A 27,523-nucleotide genomic window follows, 5' to 3' on the forward strand; every position below is an offset into this window, starting at 1 on the left:
ATTCACTGGCAAAAAAGAGAGCGAGTCTGCCTTTAAAAAATACTGTGTGTCCTGTGAGGTTCATTTGTTCACCTAATAGGCCAAAGATACATGAAGAGCTTGGCTGAGATGATCTGTTTGCTACCAGGGCAAGTATCACGGAAATGATTGGACTTACTTTTGAACTTGCACTGCTAGGATCCCGCTGTGCTGTTCAGCATTTGGGCTATCAAACTGAATGGGCTAATCAAATACAATTCTCCAGCCCATAAGCATTGTTCTAAAGAATTCATTATTAAATGATATGCTGTGAGAACAATTGACAGTTTATTTTATTAGGCCATGGCTTAGGGGAAGGGGGCCAGGGGACTCCTTAAGACAGCCTACCATGTGTTGCTAATTCTGAAAGATTTTCCTTCTAGTAATGAATACACTCAATGGGACTGGGGGGTGAGGGAAGGGCAAAATAAAACCAGCCTCCATTCAGCCTCTAGCCCTCAGGGGAAACGAAATCAAATATATAGTTAAGGTACCATTCCTTAAAAAAATCCCATCAGCATCTAATGGGTTTAGTTCATCCACAGGAAGATTAATTGCTTAAAATTCTATATTTCCCTTCTGCTCTGGTTCTGTTTTAAAAGGGCAGGTAAAATGAAAACAGGATTTACTTTTTTTTTCCTTAAAAATTGAACCTTGATTTTAATCTATCAGTCCAAATACATTCAACAATAGCAACCCTCTGTTCAATCTTCTGGATATTAAAAAAAATCCAAGTGCACTGCCATCCATTTGAAGTAGTAAGTCACAGGTAAATCATATCCTATCATTAATGAAATGAAATGGGGACGAAAAGTGGTGGAGAAGGAATACAGGAAACTCCCTCCAACAGGTCTAATGTGTTTTCTAGGAGAAAGAATATTCGTGTGTTAAACCCTCAAAAGTGTTAAACATCCAACATACCCTATGTGGACATTTCAACAAATATTTTTGCCAAATATGAGACAGGCTCACTCTCCACTGTGGATCTGGAACTTTCAAAAAAAACTATCACCAAGCCAAGTCTGCCTTTTTAAGCCAAGTCTGCCTCCAGGAGAATTTGTTGTGTTTGCTTGTTCTTACTATAGTGTTGTTATGAAAACCAGTAATGAGTTCAGCTTGCACCCCAGGTGGGAAGTTAGAGAGGGGAACCTGTGTAAGTTGAAGTTTGTCACAGTAGGCAGAACAGTCGCTTTGCAGCCCAGGCCCATCTCAGGGTGCACTGCTTCACAGCTACACTGTAAAGTGTTAAAAATCCTCCCACCCACCCCAGAATATATATATATGTATATTAAAAAAAATCCCCTGTCCATCTCTCAGTACACAAAAGGACCTCATCACACTGCAAAAATAGCAGTACCCACTTTGGTCAATTAAAACAAACAAACAAACAAAAAAGCATACATTATTTTTTTTTTTAAATCTGTGTACTTACCTATAATAACCAATACAGCTAAAAGCACTACCTACATAGGCAAAACTTGGTATTGCATAATTCATATAAATTTGAAACCCCTCCCCCCCAAATATTAATTGGAAGATGAAAAACATGAAAGGTTAATAGAAAAAAACACCAAAATACTGAAAATATTGCTGGTCGATTACAATTTTTAAGCGGCAACTATACACAGCCATGATATGCTTTATAAATGTGAGATAAAGGTATAACTGTCTAAAAAATCCATGATGTCACACATTTTTCTTCGTCTGGAGTACAAAATATTTTGTCATAAAAATGGTAAAGATTTAAAATGATAATAAATGCAGCAAAACAAGTGTAGTGATGTCACTTTGTTGTTTTTTTTTTGTTTTTTTTTTTTTGTTTTTTGTTTTTTAGATTTCAAGGCAAGGCACGTAATGTGGACATTATATCTTCGTGCAAATTAGGATTACTGGAAAGAGTATTTTTAATTAAAATTTTAAGAGACATAGAGGCAAAATGTGTCTGCCCATGCACACTATGGATCTGTCAATACAAGAAATTTGTTGAACAAGGCTAATGTCTGAAAGCACCATGCAAGTTTTCAGCACCCTGATTACATTTGTTTTCTCAAGAGTGCGTTTTTATATCCTACACCCTGGCGTTCCCAGTTTGTAAACTGTAAGCTTTACCCTCGTGACATGGATTTGCCTGCCTCTTTGTCTCTATAATGCAGATTTTATAGAACCTTTTGTACACCCTATGGGTTCTTGATGCAACCAGTAATTTTAAATAAATAAATTCTACCTCCAAGGAGGCTGCAGCTAAACCAACATAAGTGCTGTGTTTTCATTAATTTTATTTTTCTCAAGCACATGATTTGTCTTGATTTAATGCCTTTTTAATGCCCTCAAAAACTGAGGGGAAAATAAATTCGTTCAAAATTATTTTAAATTCTTTTTAATCCCCTCAATTTAGAGTCCAAGGGCTGAAGGACTTATAATCATGATTCCCCTTTAGATATAAATTTATAAATTGCACTTGCCTCTGTTAAGTGTTTCTTTTGTGGGGAAAATATTATATTAATTTTTACTGTTGCATGCAGAGATAACACTTCACCTACATAGAGGCATTTCTTCCATAGAGCCTTTGTGTTCAAACTGTTTTTTTCCTTTTTTCTTTTTTTCCTTTTTTTTTTTCATTTTTTGTTTTTTTAAGATTTCAAACTGGGTTACACACTGGAAAAGGCTGGGTTAAGGGCCAAAATTTAATAAATCTGTACTGATAACTAAAGGCTACAGAGATTTTATATATTTTTTTTTAACTTTTAGAAATCAGAGTGCTTATAAAATGGCTGGCTCATGGCTCTGTCACCCAGCACCTCTGACGCCGCCTCCTAGCCTTCGTTGGTGAGATAACCAGGAATAGTGATTCCATGCGTAAACAACAAGAATACTAAACCAATAAAACTAGCTTATCATGCAAATATTAAGGCATCTAGAAAGTCAGTTAAAATATATTGTCATAGAGACAGAACATCTATTTCCCAGCGGACTTCATGTAACAAAGGCTACGTTGCAGGGGCTGCGATCTACCATCAGTGAAATATCATCGACCCTTTTTATGTCATTACAGTTTCAACCTTAAGGGAATTAGTGATTGTAAGTGCTGCAATTGCTGGTCTATTATCTTCTTTCTTCAGTTTCTTTCCTTTCACCCTTTGTTTTGTCCAGTCTTCCTCTTTTCCTTTTTTTAAAAAAAAAAAAAAAAATTTCTTAAACTATTGTTGTGTTTCTTTTTCCCTCAGTTGCTTGTTTCTGCTTGAAGGAAAGGTTCTCCAATTATGTTCAAACCGTAATTTTGGACATTTGCCGGTAAGATGGGTGTCCTATTTGACACTTGGAAAGGAACCAAGCTAGCCCAGGTACCAGGACTGTTGAGAGGAGAGGGGCAGCAGGGAGGGAAGAAAAAAAGAAAAAAAACACAACGTTAAAAACTACAACAATATGAGAAATATAAGTTCCAGATGCATCAAATTATTACTATCGCTATTTTCAAAATTACAGTCTAATATGAAATAAATATGCCAAATTATACATGTTATACCTATCTATACTCCATAGTCTATTTTTTAAATGAAAATTAAGACTAAAGTGAGGCAGAAAAATCCAGAGTAAGATATATAAACAATTATTTAATTCTAATTGATTGAGGATATTCTAAAATATTATATATTCATCAATATAAATGCAATATGATTCATTTTTGTACAGGAAAAAGAAGAAAAAGAAAAGCAGCAATCTGTTGATACCAATACATGTTGCCAGTTATATTCTGATCTTGTTTTACCTTTAATTCACAAGCAATTCAGTGGTCAGATGGGTTTCAATTTCTTACCTGCCTATTGGGTTGAATAAAATTGAAACGTACAGTGAAAGATATTTCTTCTCTCCTTACAACAGGAAAAAATACTACATGTTTAAGGTAGGCCCATGCATAATATGCAATTTGAAATGCCCAATTATCAAACATATTTTAATCAGAGTTTTTTAGTAAAGACCGAACAAATAAGAATCCTAGAACCAAAATGGAACACAGCTTTTTTTTGTTCTCTACAGAATACCCATTGTGAGGAAAAACATTTACAGGAGGCCACAAGGGTCTCTGCTTGTGCTGATTAGTTCTATAGCTCTCCAGCGGTTTTCTTATCCTAACCCTCTTTAACTTACTTTTAGAGAGAACCAGAGTTTTTCCTTCCAATTCATGTTTCCCTACATTGGCTTGCAGCAGAAGCCTGAGCACTCCCTGCTCCTCCCCATCATTAATGATACCACATTTGAGCTGCTCTGCACATGGGGAGTTTGGAGGGATAGGTGGCGGGTTGAGGGGTGGGGGTGCTGGAGGCAGTAAATGATAACATTCCTGCCTTCCTCTCATCAGTTCAACTTTCGCCTATGCTGAATTACGGGCTGTTAAAAAAAAAAAAAAAAAAAAAAAAAGGCTGGAAAACAATTCTCTAATTGCTACTGGCATAATCTCCCTTTAAGAAGTATCATATGGAGGATTAAAAAAAACATCAGATCAACATATCATGAAACAACTCTACAGCACACATTTTGGGTACACTTAATCTAATGTATTGCTTGTTCCAACACTCAACTCCAAATGAATGTCAGTTAAGTAACAGCTGCATAAATAATCATCAACCAAGAAAGCATCAAACTGACAATTCCGTACTCATATTAGTCATGGCCTAGCATGGAAACATACTTTCAATGTTTTACATTTCATTGAGTATCCCTTGCTTTACTTTTGAAACCATGAAGTGAGATGGGCACTATTGTTGTAGCTATCAATCTAGATATGCTCATTTGTTCATACTTTAATTCCAAAAGTACAAAAACCTTTACAGAATATCAACCTAACGGAACAATTCTGAATTTTTTAAAAAACTTGATACATACTGTTTTTACTCTGGTGATAACCTCTATACAAAATGTTGCTTGTTGCTACACATATGTATGTATTTCTGAGTTAACATTTCAAAAAAACATCACAATGACCATTTGTGCTCAAGGGATTTTATAATTAGACTACAAACTCCAAGAAAGCAAAGTCCATCTCTAGTAAAGTATCTAGCACATGGAAGATGCTCAATACATTTTTTAGACAAACAAATCAATTAATTGTTTCAAATCACACCCAGCTATATATTTTTAACAGGTGTCACCCAAGATTACATATAGTCATGAATATGTTGTGATTTGGTCCCCAATAAAAAGAAAATAGGTATCTCTGAATTTAAAATTAGATCTACTTAGCATTAACAAAAATTGATTAAGCAGGAATAATCACATTCAAACTAAAAAGATATGCCCTCATAATCTGATGAAAAATCATAACTCTTAAGAATACTGGTTATTGAAACTTTTACTAAGCAGCTTAACTGTTTTCACGTATTTCTCTTCCCATACACATCGTCAACAATTATTTTTGTGCTTTGCACCACTGATTGGGAACAATGTTACATAATGAATCATGAAACTTATTTTACCCTCAACTGTGTTTCCACTGCACTTTGTACATGGTCCTGTTACAGCATTTATTACTTCATAAATATCTCTATCTGGGATTATCTTACTAACTGAAAGGTGAACTTCACAGAGAAAATGACCTAGTCACATCTATCTTTATAGAGTCTGAGCATAGCTGGTGCTATTTCTTAACAAATAAAATAAATTACAAAAACGGGTATACATTATTTTTAACCTGAAGTAAAAAGCATGTACCAAAAGCAAAAGGACTAGGCAAAACAGATAATCCTTGACGGTAAAATACAATGTCAACAAGCAGCAAATTGCTTTGCAAAATTAACAAGAGTGCCAAATTAAGTGAGCTCAAGAAAGTCATTTGGAGACTGCATGCTTTAGGGATATAAAGTATATTTTAATGATTGAAAATAGATGTTGCTCCTTACATGGACAAGTCTACCAACTAATGGCAGAAAATTCAGGGTTTATTTTGTAATAACTCTCTTACTCAGTTCTTTAGAAGAGACATATGTCATTCTTTGGAAAATGTTCAATAAAAATAAATTGATGCTAGTCACTAACAGGACTCTTGCTGCAGAATGCCTACCAAATTTAATTTAAATGTTTATTTAAATCTTTCAAACAGCCCATCCTACATTATGACCATATCAAAATTGCAGAGTGCAATATATTTGTCAATACTGTTTATGAACCTTTGGGGGGAAATAAATCTCAAACATTAACACTATGCAGACCCCATATATGAGTTTTACAAGTCTCTTATTGCCAATTTGTAGGTTAAGTTCAGAACTATAAGGCACAGACATTTTTTAGAGCTATTTTTGGTAGTCCTGTTGAAAAAAAAAACTTGATAAAACTAATTCAATGACTGAGATAACAATGTAAATAAATATATTTAATCAAAGTAATATAGATTATTTACTTTCAAAAGTACAATGTCTAAAATTGCATACTTATTCAGGTAAAAATGTAATAGTGCTTTTTATACATCTAACTCTCTATATAAAAATCAATAATCACATGTATAGATAAAATACACACAAAAAACAAATTAGTCACATGTAAAATGCTTAATAGTTTTAATTCACACTGAGAATTACTATATGGATAATCTTATGTTCATTCCAACCATCTGCATTCCAATAAGAGACATGAGAATATAACTGAAAGGATTTCAAAATATTCAAGCTCAAATTCAGCTACTTCAGCAATGTATCTTTGTAAGTGTGCATTTGCTTTGTTTTTATCAAATTTCTCATTGCCGAATCACATTTGTTTGGGTAAACAGAAGATGAGCATAGCTGAAAGCTGCAAGCACATCTTTAGAAAATATAAACTAGATATAACCATTTAAAAAAGATATAATTACTTTGCAAAAAAATCAAGCAGAAAAAAACACAAAAGAATTTGATAGTACCTTAACACAAAGTACAACTCATCCTAATGACTATTACTATGTATATAATGAGATAGTTCATTGTAAAATAAATACACAAGAGCTAAATCAAAATTCCAAAAATAAAATGTTTGATATCATGGATACTATTTTCTTGCTATTTTGACCAAATGTATGACATGGCTCCCCCTAAAAGGGAAGAAGCAAATGAATTATTTTGATCTTAAGATGCATTACTGGTGATGGTCCAAGTTCATTTTTGTATTGGTAAGACTACCTCTGAAGTATTGTATTCCTTCTAGGTAGCCCTCTGCAAGAAAACCTAACTTTATGGCATTTATTTGTTGAAGCAACTCACCAAATTTTGTCATTGAAGAACAGCTAAAGGTAGTCAGGGAAGATACAGCATTTGAGGTGCAAAGGAATATAGACTTCTTAAGCATGATTCAGGTTGAAGGAATAGTACAAAGGCAAAACTTCCAGACGATAACCATGCTGAGGACTTACTATAATCACGGTACCATCTTTGGTGTTTTACATATGCTACGCCACTTGATTTTCTCAATGAGTTCATGAGATGGCCATCATTATCTCTGTTTCACATATAAGGAAACTGAGGCAAGTTTGCCCAAAGTCTCCCACTTTGCTCTCAGTTATGACTCAGATCTGTCTGATTTCCCTGGCCATTTCACTATATTATATTGCCTCCACAGGAAGTCAGATGACTTAACATAAGAAAGAACTTTCGAACAGAGTGGTCTGAAGGCAAAATTAATTGGCTTCAGGAGACAGTGAACTTTTCATGCCCCACACAAGCTGGATTATAACCTAGCTAATGTTGCAGAAGAGACTAGTGCACAGAATATGTAGCTGGTGTAAGTGGCCAACTGATCTGAAATTCTATGTATTCATCTCCTCTGAAACAAATCTAGTTGAAGTTCTACTAGGGTGAGTTCTACAGCATGAGGATTAAGGGGGAAGAAGATACTCACTTCTTCCTTTTAAAAAGATGCACTATTTCTATATGTCTTATCCTGGATAAACTGGGTAAAATAGTTCATCTTTGCATCTACCTACAAAGAATAAAGAGACACTATACCTTTCAGTGAAAGAAAGGCAGAAATAGCTCTGGGCAGCCATACCAACATTTTATGGTTATGTTTTCTTAAATTGTGCATTTTGTGAGTGTGTCTTCTAGGCCAAAAGATTTGGGCCCTTACCTTTTAGCTCACTAACACCTATGAACCCCAGGGTGCCACATAAACATGTATGAAGCCCTTATATTGAGCCAAAAACTAAACAAAGTCAAAGACTTTACATCACCTATTAGTTGGAGGTGATTAAAACAATAAGAGCTATTTTCAGAATGGCAAAAATCATTTATTACTAGTCTGTGTGTATTTGATAATGGATGAGATAACATACTTGTTAAACAGTTTATAAAATGTCTAAGTATCCAGTATGCAAATATTTTTCAGGGCAATAATAATATTGTCCATTTAGAATTTATATACTGGTTTAATCATGAGAAAATACTATATTTACTTCAAAGATATAAGTACTCTTTCAAGAAGTTTAAAAAATATTACAGGAATAAAGCACAAAGAATTGTACATATTAATACATACCTCAACTGTACCAGTAGCCACATTATTTATAGATGGCAATAAAAATGAGCAATGGCCCAGAAAGCATGGGGAATAAATAAAATAAGTATTTTAATTTAAAAGAAGGATTTGCCTTTAGTTCCTTTGCAACAGTTTCTGATCTCCCCAAGATGAAAAGTTTTTTACTTCCTCAGCTAAACATTCTAATTGTATTGGCAAAATATTAACACACAAGTATTAGTATTTTTTGTAAAATGCACAATAAACAATTTTCCTTATTAATAGCTAAAAACCTGTCAAGAAAACTATGCTGTCCTGGGTTGTACATGGGTGCATTTGGACTGGTTGCTTACTTCAATATAACACAAAGGCTGCAGATTACGTCTTGTGAAAAAAATGCTCACTCAGACCAGTAGAAGGAATAAATACTTAAATTGAATCTATTTATGTATCAGAAGAAAGAAAATAGTACTTGATAAATATACTGGTTGCTAGCACTTATGTAATGTGTATCATTTGCCAGGTACTGTTCTACAGGCTTGACCTACCTTGAAACTTTTAATCCTCATAACAAATCTATGAGAAAGGACCATTATTATCCTGATTTTACAGTTGATGAAACTGAAGTTAGGAAGTTAAGTGTTGTGCCCAACTCATATTGCTACTAAAATGTAGAAGGCAGGACTTTAATTCGAGCAATGTCATTCTAGGATCTGTATTTCTACCCACTAAACTTCTCTCATCTCCCCTTCTTGTGAAGCATAGTTCACTTTTTTCACTGGACTAGAAGTTATATTACCACTGAATTATATAAGACTCTGTGAATTAAGGTTCATATCACAATGAAATTCCTGTGGAAGTATAACTCTTGAGCTCAAAATTCAGCGCAAATAACTGTGCTTTATTTCTCCAATTCCAGTTCCTTTTCAGCTGAACGCAGTATTTGCTTTTGTTTTACATATGTGCAGATGTGGCTGTATGTCTATAATTTGCTTGTTGAGTTCCACTTCAGATGAGGCTAGACTGGAAGTGAAATACACAAAGTACTTTACACCGGTCTTGGGTTTCTTCGATTTATTTTCCCCATTTTTAGGGATCATTATTGCCATCTGAATGACCCTATTTGCATGCAAGATGATTCCTAATGATTATTACTATTTGTAATAATCTGTATCAGAAAGCTCCCTGGCTAGCTCTTACCTGAACTGCAAAGTACTCTTGTGGGCTCTCTGGGAAATACCAAATATCATAAACTGCAGGTGGCTCATGGAATTATTCTAACTGCAAGCAATAGGACTTCACAGTAATGAAAGAGAAACGTATTTGTTTCTTAACTAAGTAGGTAAATAGCTTTCTTTATTGCTACTCCTTGGGGACCAACGGTTTTGAAAATAGCATATCAAAATGGTAGACCATCAAATCTCATTAATTTATATTCAATTGTTTCAGAAGTGTTTTGTTCTTAGGGCATAGTGGATTGAATGTTAACTTAACCATGCATGAGTGCTAGCATTCTCTAAGTAAAATAATAGCATCTACCATTGAAATATTTTATCTAATAAAGAGCATAGGGCAAGAAAAGCCACTCCATATGGGAGCACTGCCACTAAATATTAAATGTGTTTCTTATAATTACTGCACTCTTTTAGTAAAAAATTCTTACATAATCCTTGAAGACTTGAATATGGCAACCTACACTTAAATAAAAACCTCCTTAAAATGTTCGGTTTAAACATAAATAAGAAAAAAGCTCTTCCTCAATAGGCCAAATTAAGGACTTTTAAAAAAATTGTGTTTGATCTTTTTCAAATTTTACAACTGAAAATGAAAGATGAAAAATTATTATGATGACTAATTATAAATAAATTACAGTACACACATGCATACATATATAAGAACTTATGTAGCTGTGGGAGGTTTTAGTCAATTAAAAAATATAGAATTATCAGGCTCAGAGTAATTATTTTATCTCCTCCCACAGACCACAGCACAGTGGAGAAGCCCACATGTTGATTTCCAGCCTCTTTCTGTCTGTATTCCTCTCTACCCTGGGCTCCTTTTCAATGCTATTGTTAAAAGTGGTACTGCTCCTCTTATTTGCATACGTGAAGATTTAACAGCAGACAAAATTCTCTACAAAAAATGGTGCTTCAAAATAGTGCCGTTCACTGGAGAAAATCACCCAAGGAATACTAAATCAAATAGAAATGTAAGTTTTCTACAAAGCAAAAAGAGACTCTTTTATAAATGATTTTCATTTAAAAGGAAAAATCAGCATTATTTGCACAATTTTACCTCTAAAAGATGAAACATTAGTATCAGAATGCTGAAGCATAAAATTACAAATGATTAAATAACTGAAAACATTTTAATATTATGCTTGCTATTCTGTTCACATGGGCAAAAGGATCTTCCTGTGTGTGAAACAAAGTGAACAAGAGAGAATAACTGTAACTTTCTGCAATTTCTCAATATTTAAAATTCGCATTCTTCAATGACTTGACCTTAAGATTTTGCCTTTTCTTTTATCATATATATTTATTATTATATTTATTAATTCATAGGCTTTGTTATTTAACTAAAAAAATCATCATATCCCTACTAACAGCACTAGCAAAAATGAGAACCAAAAAGGTAAGCTAATAAATGGTGCACTGGCTGTTGAGGGAACTGATTTCTTATGGACAAAATACATATGTAAATACGGCACTTTACATAAAATATATTCAAATAAAGTAGGTGTTTAATATACTTCCTTTCACTGTAAAGGGTTAATCAGCAAGGTTTACATTTGGGAATTTTCAGAGTCATGCTCCTCCCTCTCCAGTAGCGCTGCCAAAAATCATCTGACAGGAAACGTAAGATTAAGTTTGTCCTACCTAAGCGAACAAAGAGTGCTCTGAACAGGCCACTGGTTTACTGCAGAGCGGGAACTTTTCTAATCCTGCTGGAATCTGCAGTCCTGCTCAGAAAATATCACGGAAAAAAGTTGTTTTCTTTCCTCTAACATCTTGTCTCAGGATCATCTCATTTTGGTCACACTGCAGATCCTGCTGCTTCTCCCATAAAGGTTAACTTAAAGCTCCAAACATAATCGTGTGGAAAATGGACATTATTGATTCCTATGGTCCATTGTTCCCCCATCCTAAGTCCCTGAAGTTCAAGTTCAATCTGGAATTACATCATGTCTGGTTTCTCCTGGTTACCAGACGGCTTGAGACGTGACCACAGCTACAGAAAAAACAAACAGCCTTCTTCACGCTTCGGCTCCCCTATCGATTCAAACGTAAACTTTTTTTCTTTCTCTCAAGTATGCTTCAAGTATGGAGCATGGTTAATTTAGAGATTAAGTTCCAAATTAGATTATCTAATGGCATCTTAATGGATTGCTGACCCATTTCCTGTGGGATGGCAGCATGCAAGTCTGGCTGGAATACAATTAATTTCTTAGGAAGTGTTCTGAAGAGTTTGCCTAGATAAAAAGGAAACGTCGTGTTGTACAAATCTTTCTTTATAAATGGAGAAAGTTAGGCAAAACTACGCCAAATCCCAACATATTATTCAACAGCCAGACCACAGATGTTGTGCGTCTGTGAAAACCATATCAAGATCATTTTTAAGAATGGCAATGTTTTTATTTTTGATTTCATAACAGGTGCAAATAATTTTGATAAGAATAGAGTAATTCCTTTAAAAAGAATATTCAAATACAAAGACAAAACTAGTTAACAGCCCCTTTACCAAACAATGGTCATGTGAAATGTTGGTTTTTGCAATTCTCCACCTTGAACCAAAGATCCTTCCATTCATCTACTGTATCAGCATTTCTATCATAGTCCCAGACTGGTGCTAGGGGCCCAGAACGGTGTATAAAAAGTTGAGGATTTGAAAACACTTTAGAGCTGACAGCGGAAAAGGAAATTCAGCACTCGGAGAATAAAGCTCCCCCCCAGGAACTTCAGGAACAACCCAGCTGTTGTACTGTAGTTATATGTCAAGATAACAAACTGAGAGCAGGAAATGCTAACCTAGTGAATTCGCAGGGATGGTCTAAGTGTAATGTTGAAATACAAGTTAACTCTTAATATTACCTAAGGACATACTTCCCTTATCATACATAGGCCACATATATGTGGAGATATACACACACACTACATACACACACATATATATGCATACACACAAACACATATATGTAATACAAACATGGTTTGCAATCCATTATTGAAAATTATTTTTGTTTAAATATTCATTCTTTTGAGAGCATACATTTTACAAAGAAAATGTTATGAGCAAAGCAAGGAAAACGGTTGAGGCGAGTGTTATGCAAATTAAGTTACATGGATAAAATGAGAGCTATTACCCCCCCAACTTTTTCTTTCTTTTTTTTTTTTTCCTTCCCTCTCCTGACCAACCAGATCCAAATAACCTTTACTGGCTGCTAAATTTCTCTTGAGAAATCAAGCAACTCTCTAGAATTGCAGTAATAAACGACAATTTCTTAGAAAAACATGTGCAAAGTAACTACAGAATGAAGTATTCAACCCATAGAAAGGAACTGCTAACACATGTAACATGGAAAATAGCTGATAAAAGTCTCTTTGGTGCCATTCAATTATGGCATCCACAGAAACACAAAAATCCTTCCAATTATTTTAGTAAAATCTTCATTTATTCATTATTTCAGAGGCTGAGCAAATGGTTTGTGTAAACATATCCTTCGGTAACACGCGCATGTTTATTTTAGCCATCTGAAGACTTCTTCTATGTTTATATAAGCCATCAGACACATACAACCACTCACTTGTGGCTTTGCGTTTTCTTGAAAGGGGTAAAGGGGGAGAAGAGAGAATGAAACAATAAATTCAGTTTCTCTTTTGCATAAAGCACTCCCTCTAATGTTTTAAAATAGCTTATGTTTATATTATTCTTGGACTGTCCTTCGGCTTTCTTTTTCATTCAATTATATTGATCTTTCATATTTCATAGTACAGGCTGTATTCTGACTATCACTTTAAGAAAGACAGCCAGTCAGGGAGTAACTGCTGTATATGTTTATGTCCACATAACTCATATATGCAACAAGGTAATTTGTCCACATGAGACAAAGCACAAACACAACAGTACCTACCTTAAACAATTCATTACCTATCATCCTCCTAAGATCTTGAGCCCATTCTGACTATACTAGAGGGAGCCCTTCACGAAACCAGTATTTTACTCTGGGTTAACTGCAGTTCCTGACCCTTCACTTAGGCAGAAAAATTGACTCTCTCAAGGTGCAAGCAACTCCTACGCGTGTGCGTACACACACACTCACACACACACACACACACACACACAGTTCACAAAACAGTTCACAAAATTTTAAGGTCAAAACAACAAAACACCTTCAGGGTTGTAACCTAATAAGGCTGTGAAAACTTTCCCAAAGAGTCAGCTTTGGTTCCTAAGGGAATGCTTAGGCCTTGGGGTTGGGGGTGGGTGGAGGAAATCTTCCAGCTTTGATTATACTCGCATAGCTCCCTTGGCACTGCCATTTTCAGTTCCGACAAGAGCTGTGTTTGACATGGCAACACCTCAATAGGGCAATTAGTATAAAGCAGAAAAGAGGGTGACCATGGAAAAGTGATTGTACAAAGAAATTAATGACAGCAAACAACAATCAATCAAAATAAAGCAAAACCAAAACACCCGTTTTGCTCTGTCCTGTTCTACTACAGTCTCCACGGATTGCCTTTTGTTAAAAGGCAACTACCACAACAAAAATAACCTGTGATATTTTATTTATTCCATCGTGACAAAGGCAAATTATTTAATTCTTTGGATGAATAGACCTATATTTCTTAAATATTTTCAACTTATTCAGATGATTCTAAAGCTATAGCTATGCCCTGAAGATTTTAGATATCTATTATCTCCCTTAAAAATGCTAGTGTTACGGACATTTATGACTTCCGTTTTCAAATTCTTTCAAAAAAAGTTTTAAAAATAAACACAGGTCATAAACTCTAAATGATGAATAAAGCTGTCATGCCACAGACAAGCGCTATTTGTATTATCAAATATGAATTCTGTTGTGTCCATTTTTGAAAACTGTAACAAAGCAAAGCAAACTGTGTCATTTGAATTTATTTATTCTGAACTACATCACACCTAGATTTTAAGAACTGTGAGCATTTCAATCACCACAGCATTTATCACAGCCCATAGATTCAATAATACCTGTTGAATGTAGAACTGTGATGGCTGCCATTATCAATTATGTGCTTTCTGAATCAGGATAGAAAGAGAAGAAACAAATCAAGATACTGGCTGGGTGTGGTGGCTCACGCCTGTAATCTCAGTACTTTGGGAGGCCGAGGCGAGCAGATCACTTGAAGTCAGGAGTTTCAGACCAGCCTGGCCAACATGGTGAATTCCGATGTGTACTAAAAATACAAAAGTTAGCCAGGCATGGTAGTGCACGCCTGTAATCCCAGCTACTCTGATAGCTGAGGCATAAGTATCACTTGAACCTGGGAAGAACAGGTTGCAGTGAGCCAAGATCGTGCCACTGCACTCCAGCCTGGGTGAGGAAGTGAGACTGTCTAAAAAATAAAAAACAAAAAAACAAAAAAACCCAAGATACCTTTTAAAGAGCTTTTGGAATCATTAAGACCATTCTACATGTCATTACCTACTAATCAAAAGAAAAGTTACTATTTTTGAGAGGGAAGAAAAATTTTACCTAAATAAATTCTGAATTTTTTTCTGACTTACTGTGGCCTGAAGCTGATTACCATATCAATTTTTCGCCAGGAAGGGGATTTGTAACAGCAACAATACTGTCCTAAGAACTGAGTTTAATCATCAGATTCATTTCCTCCAATACATGTGTTCTGAGATTTATTGCCCACTCACCTTCTCTTTCCATGGGCTATCAATTTTTTATTCAAAAAATTACTAGTAACTAGGTAAAGTTATATTTTAAATCTCTAACAATTTACAAATATGCTTTAGAGGTGCTATCCTATTTTTAGATTTAGTAAGCCAATCAATATTCCACAGATTTGGAAGTTCACATAGCTATAGGGGCATTTACAAACATGAGTGCATGTCATCTGGTTTGCAATTCTTGTAAATATGGTAAGTTTGTATGCAGACATGAGCCATTTTGTTAACTGATAGAGCACGAAATATAAGAGAGTTATTAAATAAAATATGGAAATATTAGGTTATTAAATTCAATTAACTTTTATTAAATAAAATATGGAAATATTAGGTTATTAAACTCAATTCAATTAACTTTAAAATGTATATTAATTTGGAATATTTTAATGAGATACTTTCATTTAATTGACTATTAATCATTAAGGCTATTTGGATAAGATGCCTACGTTGAGTTTATCTTCTTTTTATAAGCATATATTGTATTATTTTCAAAAGGGATGATGAATACAATCTTGTTGAAAAAATCACAATATGTAAAACTGTATCCCTTTTAAAAGTGGATGTTATATCAATCTTCAAGAAGAAAAGTCACATGGTATTCAATTCAGTAGTGAATTAATAAAAAGTCATTGTTTTTAAAAACATAATCTGAATTATTTCCTTAATTTTTATCTGAATTAAAGTAGACATTTAATTATTTTGATTCTTTAAAATCTACTCTTCGGCAATTTCTGTGAACCAATACAGAGATGGGTAGACGATCTACAACTCTGAGTATGTACCTTTCTATAGACACTTTCCATAAATGGAGGATTACAATCAGAGCAGGGCTGGAAAATTATGTCGACTCTACTTGGTGAACTCCTTCTGGGATTACCTCACTCTCTTCTGCCAATTTTTATTTCTTATTACTTATGATTATACCATGAATCTAATTATTTAATTTGTCAATTTGACACAATTTGTTCTGAAATAAAATAAATAATACATAAGAAGCAGCTGACTTTGAACTACTTACTTTCTAAAGGCAATGCATGAAACAGTATCAGAACTGGTTTTGAAAATGAAGTTTTAGAATAGCTTTCTCAGCCAACCAAATAAAGTCAATCTTCCATGAATCACAGCAGTATACAAACAGAAATTAAAACTTGAACAAATTCCTTCTTCAGCTACTGATTCCAACAATCTTCCTACTCCAAAATGTATGGGTGCTGTCAATAACAGTTAAATTGACTAACCAAATTTTTTTTTACTAGTTTTTCCCTACAACAGGGGAAAAAATGAATAGTGAAACAGCTTAGAATTAGCAGTAGAGGAAAGAGTCAAAATAAGAAAAATCTACAACGTGAAAACCAATGCTTTATCCTCAGGTAGCTGAAAAATCTTCGCTAAAGCTGTGATTTCACTTTTCAGGTCCTAAAATCTAAATGTCACATTCCACCCCCTCCCCGACCAAAAATATTATAAATTGTAGAAAACATTTTATAGCATTTAAAAATTCCAATGATCAGTAAGCATATACTATAGTCCCAACTTAATTTGATGTTCCATTTACATAAGAAATAAAGGAGGAGGACAGGGAAAGAAGAATGGCATAGCCAAAACAACTAAATTTTCAACATATATTTTCTGTAAAGCTGGTTAAAAACAAACACTATAGCTCATGTAATTTTTAGGTGTAAGTGTAGGGTTGGAAATAATTAAAATGTTACCTTTGCCAAGTAATTCCCAATGTATCCTCACTGGTACTGGGGTATAAATGCCTGCCGTTTTGATTCATGGTCCAGTCACAAATCCTCAGCTGTCAATTGAAACCTAGCAGTCAGATATGGATCGAGCAGTACTACAGTTTTTAGTATTTAAATGAACACATGCAAACTAGTACTGTACATGGCATTAACCTTACGTTCCCAAGAGGCAACTTAAATAAAAAAAAAAAAGCAAAAGAAAATCTTATTCTTGAAAAGCAAAATTCCTAGACTCTTTTTTAGAAAAAGCTATTGCAATATGCTTCTCTATTAATTAAAGCATACAAGAGAAACAAGTGCTTAGAACATAACAATTAGCCATTATTAGAGTACAAATTCAGCTGGAATAAAAGCAAACGTTAATGTTCAATAGAGAGATATATTTTAGAAAGAAAATAAAAATGCTTTTTTCTATGCATCACACCAAATAATCTGCACTGAATAAAATAATCAATAACTTTAAGCATGCAGTTTGCAAAACATACAAGACATGCAGTTTAGAGGAGAAAGGCCAACCTTATGAACATTCACCCTAACTTATGTTTAGAAGCATCAAGGTCTTCAGTTTTAACCTTTTACTAATTTTGTTTTGCTTAAACTGGCATTGTTTAGAAAGAGTTGATAACCATTTCTAGTTTTATTTTAAACTCAGAGTAATGGCATTTAAAATACTTTACTACATCTGAAGAAAGTGAGGAATGCACTGAATACAAGCTGAAACAAATTCTTCCCAGATCTCCGAATCATCAGCTCTGCCCTTCAGAGACTGTTCAAGTAACCCTATCCAGCTCTGCTTGGTTAACAGCTGCCCTACAGTGCTAGCAGATTTATTGAAAAGATATATTGCTTATTTTTATTCTTAAGAAAGTAAACTTATCTGGTTTGAGGGGGGAGGGAAACACACTAGAAAATCACAGTTTTGAACCTTCAGATGGCCACACTGTAAATTAACAGCATCTTACACTGAAAAGATGACTTCTGCACAGTAATCCACTAAACCTTGTTTGCTGCTTTTCAGTGAGAATTTCCAGATGATGACTGGAACCAAAGTACCATAAATTATCATAAATCTAAAATTTATAATAAACTATTTTAAACATTTCTGATAATGTTATGGTCAAAAAAAATAGGCTATTAAGAATCTTCACTTTCCCTTTTAGACTCGAGCTTCTGCACACACTAAGTAATAGTGATTCAGGAGTTTTAGAAAGATAGTTTTTGCTCATTTTTCTATAGATCTATGAGGCTCCAAAAATACTAGCTAGAATTTCCAAACCATGTGTCTTAATTATTTGCATATTTCAGGATTTCAAGTAAAAGTGATTTTATGATTTAAAGAACTGAAAAAATTCCCTGCATATACATAGATAGATCAACAGATTGATAGACATGTAGATTCTGCTCAGGATATATATCATAAAGAAGTCATAAATCAGTAAATAAATTAGAAAGAAAAATAAATATATATATATTTTTTGAGACACAGTCTCATTTCACTACCCAGGCTAGGATGCAGTGGCGCCATCTCAGCTTGCAACCTCTGCCTCCCAAGTTCAAGCAATTCTCCTGCCTCAGCTTCCCAAGTAGCTGGGATTACAGGAGTGTGCCACCATGCCTAGTTAATTTTTGTTAGTAGAGATGAGGTTTTGCCATGTTGGCCAGGCTGGTCTCAAACTCCTGATCTCGAGTGATCCACCCACCTCGGCCTCCTAAAGTGCTGGGATTACAGGTACGAGCCACGGTACCAGGTTATAAATATTCTTAAAATGGACCAAAATACTCGCATGAAGGAAAAAAAGTATACTTGCTTTGTTTTACATCAAATGACATACTTTGAACATTTCAAAGAAGTAAATGTGTTCAGTCTAGTGGGAAGCAATATGGCAAGATTTCTTAAAAGTCCCCAAAATGGGTTGTCTAATCAAATTTAGTGTGATGGGGCAAATTGTTTTCTGTTTTGTTTTTTTACAGTAAAACAATGGTCTATTTAAAAATACAAGTTTTAAAAGTACAATGAAAACAATCAAAAAACAGTTCAAGAAACTTGGTTTTGTACAACAATAATATTATTGATTAATCACTTACTGATTCTACTGTAGTCAATGAAAATGGAAGGGTTTTGTTTAATTTTTATTTGGTTTGTTTGTTTTTTGAAACAGGCTTTCCCTCTGTTGCCCAGGCTGGAGTTCACTGGTACGATCATGGTTCACTGCAGCCTCAACCTCCATGGATCAAGTGATCCTCCCACCTCAGCCTCCTGAGTAGCTGGGACTACAGGTTCGGGCCACCATGCCTGGCTAATTTTTTTAAAAAAATTGTAGAGACAAGATCTTGCTGTGTTGCCTGGCTAGTGAAAATGCTAGTTTTGAATCAAACATTCAGAAGAGGAGAGATGTATATTTAGGTATAACACATTAATTGTGTTAATTATTAACTTCAGATTAGTATCTATGGGGCTCTCAACTTAGGTTGGAGAAGTTTTCAGAAAAATAATATGCTTTCACAAAGCCAGGGGAATCTAAATACCACTCAGTGATTGGCTTATTGTCCCACAGACAACTGCAGGACCACATCTCCTCAGAAGGATGTATTGTAAATTAGTTTTATTGTTGTTAATGTTGCTAATATTTTGTTTGTCTATCTGTTTTACCACCCCAAAAAATGTTAAGTGGGCTATCTTTGACCACATGCTGCACACTTAAAAATGAACATATTTTGGGAATTTTCTAAAAGTAGTCTCAAAGGGGATAAACCTGACTACAGCTATTCATTATCATCTATTTAAGATACATGCAATAGAAGTCTTTTCTCCCAAACAGAAAAATATGCTTAAGTACATACAAAATAAACAATAAATATGTTTAGCAATAATTTAATGCCGAAGAAATTGGCAATATATTAATTAGTATTGAATTTCCTTTTAGTTACTAAAAATGTAAAATATTATAAATTTATTTATCTGTTTAGATTGTGCACTACCATTATCAACATTTCTTGACGTTTCTGAGGAGACACGCTATAACTTAAGCCAGGTTACTGGAGCAAGAGCCTCTCTCTTCATGTTGGTTTTTTTCAATTAATAAACCTTGGTCATAAAGCATCTTGGAACTAACAAACTTCCTGATAAAGTGAAATTTTAAAGTGATGGTATGGGTGGAGGAAGCAATTAAATCATTAAAATAGAAATCACTTATTCACCAAAGATTTCCATGATAGTAATTCCTAAGAAAATCAATTTCTAATCTTATTTGACCAAGATATTCCTGAGCAAGCAAATTTTGAACAGACTCTAGATATTAAAAGGTTAATACTACATGTATTTAAGCTTCTTTTGGGGTCATGTTACATATTCTTGCCATTAGCATAATTCAGTTTTCCTAATAAAAAATAATTTTACATTAGGCTTTAAATAAGTTTAACATAATAGGTGATAATCCCTTTTGAGTTTGAGGTGGTGATTCCTTAGTTTCTGTCCTATGGCAGAATCAGTGTTAGATAATTCAGCTGTAAATTCTCTTTTTTTATTTTAAAACTTTAATTTTAAGTGGCACATAAATACATGCCTTTCATTTATATAGAATTTTCCTAAGTTCAAAGCTTTAAGAACGCTCTAAAAATTTTTCCAAGTATTTTTCGTTAAGAAATAGGAAATTGCTTTTTTCTCCCAATAGTAATCAAATTTAAAATACCAAGTGCCACTCAGGTTAGAAATTTAGTCTGTTAGAATTATCTGTTTTTATGTGGAGGTGGAGAACAATACTTATTTTTGTAACAATATAGACTCTAAAAAAGAACTGATCATATGCATATCCTTACAAAAATGCACTCATATAAATCATTTTAATCCTTTAATTTATATGCTCGTACCAATACGAAATTCTATTGTTGAGAAAATGCCCAGAATTTCAAAACCAAACAAAAGGTGAAGTAAGAAAGTAAGATTATCTTTCAAAAAAGCTATCAGTAAAGGGGTAAGGTTGGAACAGTTTAAACAACTAAGGAAGAAGTGAAGGTGAAGTTTTCACTGCATGGTCTTAGGGTGGAGTTCTATGGTCTCTGGAAGGAGAACCTTGTTCCTGGCCCAACTCAAATCAGATTGCTTCAAAGAAAAAAAGTGAAAGGATAGGGGCCATCTGGTTCCTCTCAAATGGCTACATAAAGGGGAAACACCTAAGATTTAGATCATTATCCTTTCCTAAACTATACTCAAATAATCATGTAAGTAGCAGATAGCCATAAAGAATTAATATTGCTTGTGACTTCAGACTAATAGTTTGTTTATTCAAATGGGGGTTCTCCTTTGTTATTAACAGGGTCTTTTGTTAAATGCACAGCAATTAGCTTTGGGAACAAAAGAAAGAAGGTAAGCAAAATGTTCTACTTTGCTAGACTCAGCAAACAGGCTGATGTACTAACAGTTCCTATGATGACAACAAATCTAAATTGAACCAATAAACCATTAAACTGTGAACAGAACAATCAACACAGGCAAATTTACCTTCTCACTTTTTTTTTTTTTAAGTTTACAATGACCCTCAGGAGAACACCTTGAAAGGTATGTTTTATGTTTTCTTGTGTTTCTTCATTTCTCCAGACCCTCAAGGAAACAGATTTTTGAGGGGTGGAGGTTCTTTTTGCGGGAGAAGACAGATGCTCAAAAGAATTAACACTCCAATATTCATACTTTGGATTAGGAGAATTTTATTTTATTGCTATTGTTAATTACCTACATGGAGCAAATTAAATGGTCTCTGGATGAATACTATGTAACCTCTGAAGGAATGGTATGAACAAGAAAAATGGTCAGAATAAAATTGTGTTGTATGTTTCACATGTAACACATGCCAAAAAAAAAAGAAAAAACCAAAACAAGAAAAAAGAAAGATACTCAAGATCATCCTCATATCTTAAAAGTCACTTCTAAAGCCAATTTCTGAAACCCATGTTTCTTGATATTTAATTTAATTAGCAGAGGTAGAATTAACTTAAATGAGTATGCATAGTCCATGAGCAGAATAAACATTATAAACCATAAATCGTAAGATGAGTATTAGAAAATCAAATATTTTTTTTCCATTAGAGGCTACTATAACTTGTAAATTTTAAGGCTTCAAGGGACTTTGGAGCTCATGAAGTTCAACCTCTTCATTTTCCTTTTCAAGGTTTAAGGACTTGTCCAAGGTTAGAAATGCCCTGTCACATCAACACTAAAACTCAAACCTTCTGACTCCTAATCCCTGGTTCTCATCCACTATACCAGTTGCCTCTCACTGTTCCTTTCCTACCCTGTCCTTCATGTGCAGCTCAAGAATATTTAATGCTAAGGTATCTGTAAATATAACCTTCAGAATTCCCTCTACCTCTCTGATTCAACTTAGATTTTTTTTAAGTTAATATTTTCAGAAAAGAAGATAATTTTTTACTTGTGTTTTTGTTGATTAAAATTTAAGGTTACATAAAACTTAATTTTACTTTTACATTAATTAGAACAGCTTATCTGGATATTAGTCTTTGATTCCCAGTAAAGGTAAGTGAACAAACCAGTGAATGACAAAAGACAGACAATAGAAGAATTTTTTGAATTTAAGAACTAGCCGAAGAGCTAAACATTTGCATAGCCATTATTCCGACTGAAACTTCCTTTAAATGTGTTTCCTTTCAAGCTAGCATACGTGAAAAGTGACCTCTTATCCACTTACATACCTACCCAGAAGTCATGTGATAGCGTTTTACGTCAAGCTGTCAATTATGATAACAGACACAATAAGAACAGCCCAAGTGTTGATAGCCTGCTTCCTGACTGTATTGAAAAGTTTGTTGATAGTCCACTTGTGTCCTTTTAATTGCTCACCGCTAATAAATGACTACCTTTCCAGTGGTAGTACCAAGCTTTGGCTTTGCCATTTGCCACGACAAATATTATAAGAAGATTTAAACTAATATCTTATTTTTCAAAAAATCCTACAGAGGTAATTTCTTAAAAAGGCCATTTTGTGTAACAGAAATTTTCAGTGCAATGAGAAGTACTTTCAAATTCTAGTTTTAAAAACAAAAGTGTATAAGAAAAGTGTTGAAACAATTTAAATATAAACTAAACGAGTAATTGAAATTCAAATAACAGCGTTATATAGTCATGCAAGTGATGTAACATGCTGAAGCCCAAGCACCAATAAAATCCATGCAATTGTGAGAAGTAATGCAAAGACCTGAATTGATCAGGCCACTGATTCATTAGCTCTTATTATAGGTAATATATGTATAGTCAGGATATTATAATTTGAGATTATGAAAATAAGACTGATTTCTTATAAACTAGACTTTACTTGACTTTATTGTCTCACTTAGGGAAGGCAAAAGTGAGCTCCTATTCAATTGAAATCTCAAATATACATCAAAAATTAATACGTACTTTAATGGCTTGTTCGAATGGTGAAATTTTATTTCTAAACAAGAAGCTTCTTAGCTGCAAACTTTTATTTCCAACTTACAATGAGATTTTTAAATATATGTTGATGTACAACAGTAATAATTTAGGCTCTTATTATGACCTTAGACTCAAATGTAATGGTGATAATCAAATTAGCCAGATTGTCTTGTATTAATACTACCAAACTTTCTATGAAAGCAAAGGAAGGAGGCCTGAAATTAGCAACTCACTATGAGGTTGACCAGATAAGAAACTGGTGCTAATTCAAGTAAGTTGTCTCATATTATTCATCCATGCTAAAATTGTTAGACTGAATTATAAAATAATTTCTATATTTTCTAAGCAACATCCAACACTCTGATTGATAGTTCCCATTTTCTCAGGGAGATAAAATTTGGGAAATGTGGTTCCTTCATTTCCTATCATAATGAATTTGCACAATGTGTTCATGAATTATAACGTATGAGAGAGAAAAGGATATACCATATTTTACTAAACTTCTATGAAGTTAAGTCATGGGAGGGGGGAGTGTTCCACATTTCTGAAAATGTTCCAAACCATAAAAAGACATTTCTCAGCAGAGACTAATGAGTTCAGTTTGCCAAAGCAGGACCCATGAGTTCTTCAAGCCACCAAAACCATCTTCCAATAGAAAAGAAGAATGAAGCTCTAGTTGAAGTTCTGATTTTAAGATTTCCCCCATGCCAATAGTAAATGCAATAACTAAGCCAATAATCCCAAAGACAGACTACTTCTAGACTTGAAAAGGATTCAAGATTGTGTTAAGAGATAAAGAAAAAAGTCTAAAGTCAAATACTGATCAGCTGGTATGGTGCTAACTGTTATGACTGATTAGAGAGGATTATTTTTAATGGCAGATTATCAACTGGTTTACATGAACCTTTTTGAAATAGTCTTCACGACTATGTGAATTTATTTTTAGATTCAAATGAGATCTATTTTCAATGATAGGTGAACTTCCTTCCAGTCAGAATAAACTAGTATTCCCAAGCAGTTAGCAACCAATGTCATCAGCAATAATTATTATAAAAAGGAGCAGAAAGATGTATAATTACTAATAACAATTGTCTGTGTACCAAATAAATTATATAAAAGTGTATACTTTTAGTATTCAGATTTGACAATATGAATGTATTACTCTTACAGGTGAAGTACAGGGTTTGTTTTAACATTATAAAGCTTTTCATCTTAATTTGATAATGCTAGTATGCTTATCAATGCTAGATAATGCTAGAAAATGACCATATTGGAAACTCCACTGTAGTATCATCTTGTGGAAAGATTATTTATAAAATAGTCAAAATTACACAACCACTTTAAATTTATCATTAACTCTAATTTATTTAGGCTGTATTAAAGTTCTTTTCTAAGAAAAAAACAACATTCAAAACTACACATCAGTATTTTCATAATCTAAAAGGATAAATCTTTACAAAGCAGCCACCATGAACTGAAGAATGTACCTGGTGACGATATTTATTCTTAAAGGGTCATGTATATTAAAGGCTATAGGGAATGTTTAAAAGAAGCCTCTCAGACTAAAGCACTGCCCTTCTAATTTTGAATTTCTTCTAGCTAATATAACATGATTGATTACCTTTATTTCATGTACCCCTTGATTTTCCTTTTCATTCATCATTGAGCGCTTTAAACCAAATGCATTGAGAAACTGCCTCTAGAAGAGTAGTCTCTTTTAAATCTTTGCAAAGTAATGAAAGGACACAGTAAATCAATCTCATTTCTACTGAAGGAAAGAATAATCTTTGCTGAAGTCATTTAAACTATTTCTATCTCTTTATTCCTGGATAGTAAACATAAAACTTCATTTCTATAATTCTTTTAAAATTTGAAAAGCTAAAATGAACAGGCTTTTGGCTCTAGCCTTAGTTTACTACTATACATCTATAGCAAGAAATGCATTTATAGGTATTTTCTGCATGCCTCAAAGCTGGAGTTCATTATAAAATAAAGCATATATGGGCTTCTTCAATTAAAAAGCACTAACTCTTTCATTACATATAGAGGACAAATTATCTGTCCACATGGTATTTAACATTTTTAGCTATAAAGAACATATGGGTTTTTTTTTTGCTTCCAAGGATTAATATATATCATGTATTCCATAAGTATTAACCATAGTTGACTGAACAAAAGGTATTCATATTGTAAGTGGTCTTGATTCAATGTTGTCCACTTAAATAAGTGGCTGTCTTCTTTGATTTTAAAATAGTTTATAGTTCTAGAACTCATGGTTTTTAAAATATATCATGTGCCAGAATGCTATCTACATTAAAATTCATATTTTCATGATGCTTGTTAAGTTTTCTTGATGTGAAAATACAGTTAATATAAGTAACTCTTATATTAATGGACTTTTGTAATCATAATTACATGAGGTTTCAACATTTATCATAAGGGATAAGAAAATTAAAGCTGCCATAGGTAGGGTAGTGGAGGAGGAAGGCTGCCTCCAAATACATGGAATTGGTTAGAGTATTCTAACTAGTATTCGGGGTTAAAGGTTTAAATAATAGAGGCATGTTTTATGAATTAAAAATTAACTGGAAATTAGAGATGTGTCATAAAGAATAATGCAAGTCCCATGAGAAAAATATTCCTGAGAATATATGTAATGATTTTTAAAAGAACAAGTTTCTAAACCTATACATCCTGCATATGTTTTTTAAAAAATACAATGGACACATACATTTGTCAAATAGAACCATATTATAGTAATTATAACTCATGTCATATTATAGCAATTTTAGAGGTGGAAAAAAAAAGCAACATTCCAGAGAATTATGTTGAAAAGCCAATGGCTGGCAAAACCACTAATTATTATTTGGTATTTTCATAACTGTGTACAGATGTTTTCAGTTAGTTCTCACTCTTTTGGTTTATTTTGTTTTGCTTTTTTTAAACCTGGAAAAACATCAAGTATCCTGAATAAGCTATCATCTTTATGATTTTCTCTGAGCTCTGCATGTGGTGACCTTTAATATGCAGTCTGCCCCCTTGGGCTGCAACTGGAAAGGACTTGAGAACTCTACACCAACCAGAGTTGAGGTAGGCCACAACAAGGGTATGTGAGGTGAACAGATCTAGAACAAAGTGGGCAAAAGTATCTTACTACCTATACAAAAACTCATATATGCACAGGGAATTGATAAATATAGAGCAAGTTAGTTAACACCAGCTCTTTATTATTTATTATAGCCTAATTTTCCCCTATGTAATATTTTGCATACTGTTAATTTCAAACTGCTCTGCTATCAAAACTTGAGAGCAGCAAACATATGCATCATAAAATATATTTAAATTCGGAACTGTTTAGAATTATTTCTGTTATCCTGTAACTAGAACTGTGGGATTTCTACACTGGTATGGTCCATGCTTTTGACTGTGGTTGATCTGTTTATAAGCCACCATTAATCCTGGCTGTATATTTTCACAGTTTGGGTAAACACTTCATTTGCATTAAATTTACAGCATTAATGAGATGTGAAATTTAAAATGCTACTAGGAACATAAATGATGTAAGAAAGCAGAACCAAAAAAAGTGTTTTATCACAACTGAAATCAGTAAACCAATTTAAAGCTATTAAAATAGGAATGAAGTGTCGCCTGAGATTTTAGCTTCATAACTCATCATCTTGGACTAAAATACAAATGTGAAGAGCAAAACATCTGGAAAATACAAAATCACTCAAAAACTCGAATTATATACTGCTTCTATTCTAGTTGGCTTTTAAAACAGTTTGCAGTTTTTGTCTTTGAAAGCTATAGTCTAGGAAGTTCTCAATAGCCAATGAGACTGAGAAAAATACACTTTGGCTGAAACACTATTACTCATGGATGTTATCAATATATGCTACAGAGATGGAAAAGGTTATGAGCCAATTTG

The 27,523-nt window shown here is 33.6% G+C and overlaps 1 protein-coding gene across 14 annotated transcripts in view; it reads right to left on the minus strand.

Moving 5' to 3' along the window:
- The window catches only part of NFIB (nuclear factor I B), a 241,872-nt gene that overhangs the window by 3,108 nt on the left and 211,241 nt on the right, over positions 1-27,523 (minus strand). For 7 of the 14 annotated variants that reach the window (XM_030919688.1, XM_030919683.1, XM_010354678.2 and 4 more), the window contains one exon: positions 1-3,368. This exon is cut by the window's left edge and continues 3,108 nt beyond it. In XM_030919688.1, the coding sequence (XP_030775548.1) occupies positions 3,351-3,368 (18 nt within the window). In that variant the 3' untranslated portion in view covers positions 1-3,350. Of the gene's footprint in view, positions 3,369-17,135; positions 17,225-27,523 lie in introns of those variants that run through there. The other 7 variants (XM_030919685.1, XM_030919681.1, XM_010354679.2 and 4 more) reach the window with 3 other exon arrangements.

Source organism: Rhinopithecus roxellana, chromosome 16, assembly GCF_007565055.1.
Source record: "Rhinopithecus roxellana isolate Shanxi Qingling chromosome 16, ASM756505v1, whole genome shotgun sequence".
In the NCBI taxonomy this organism is placed as follows: domain Eukaryota; kingdom Metazoa; phylum Chordata; class Mammalia; order Primates; family Cercopithecidae; genus Rhinopithecus; species Rhinopithecus roxellana.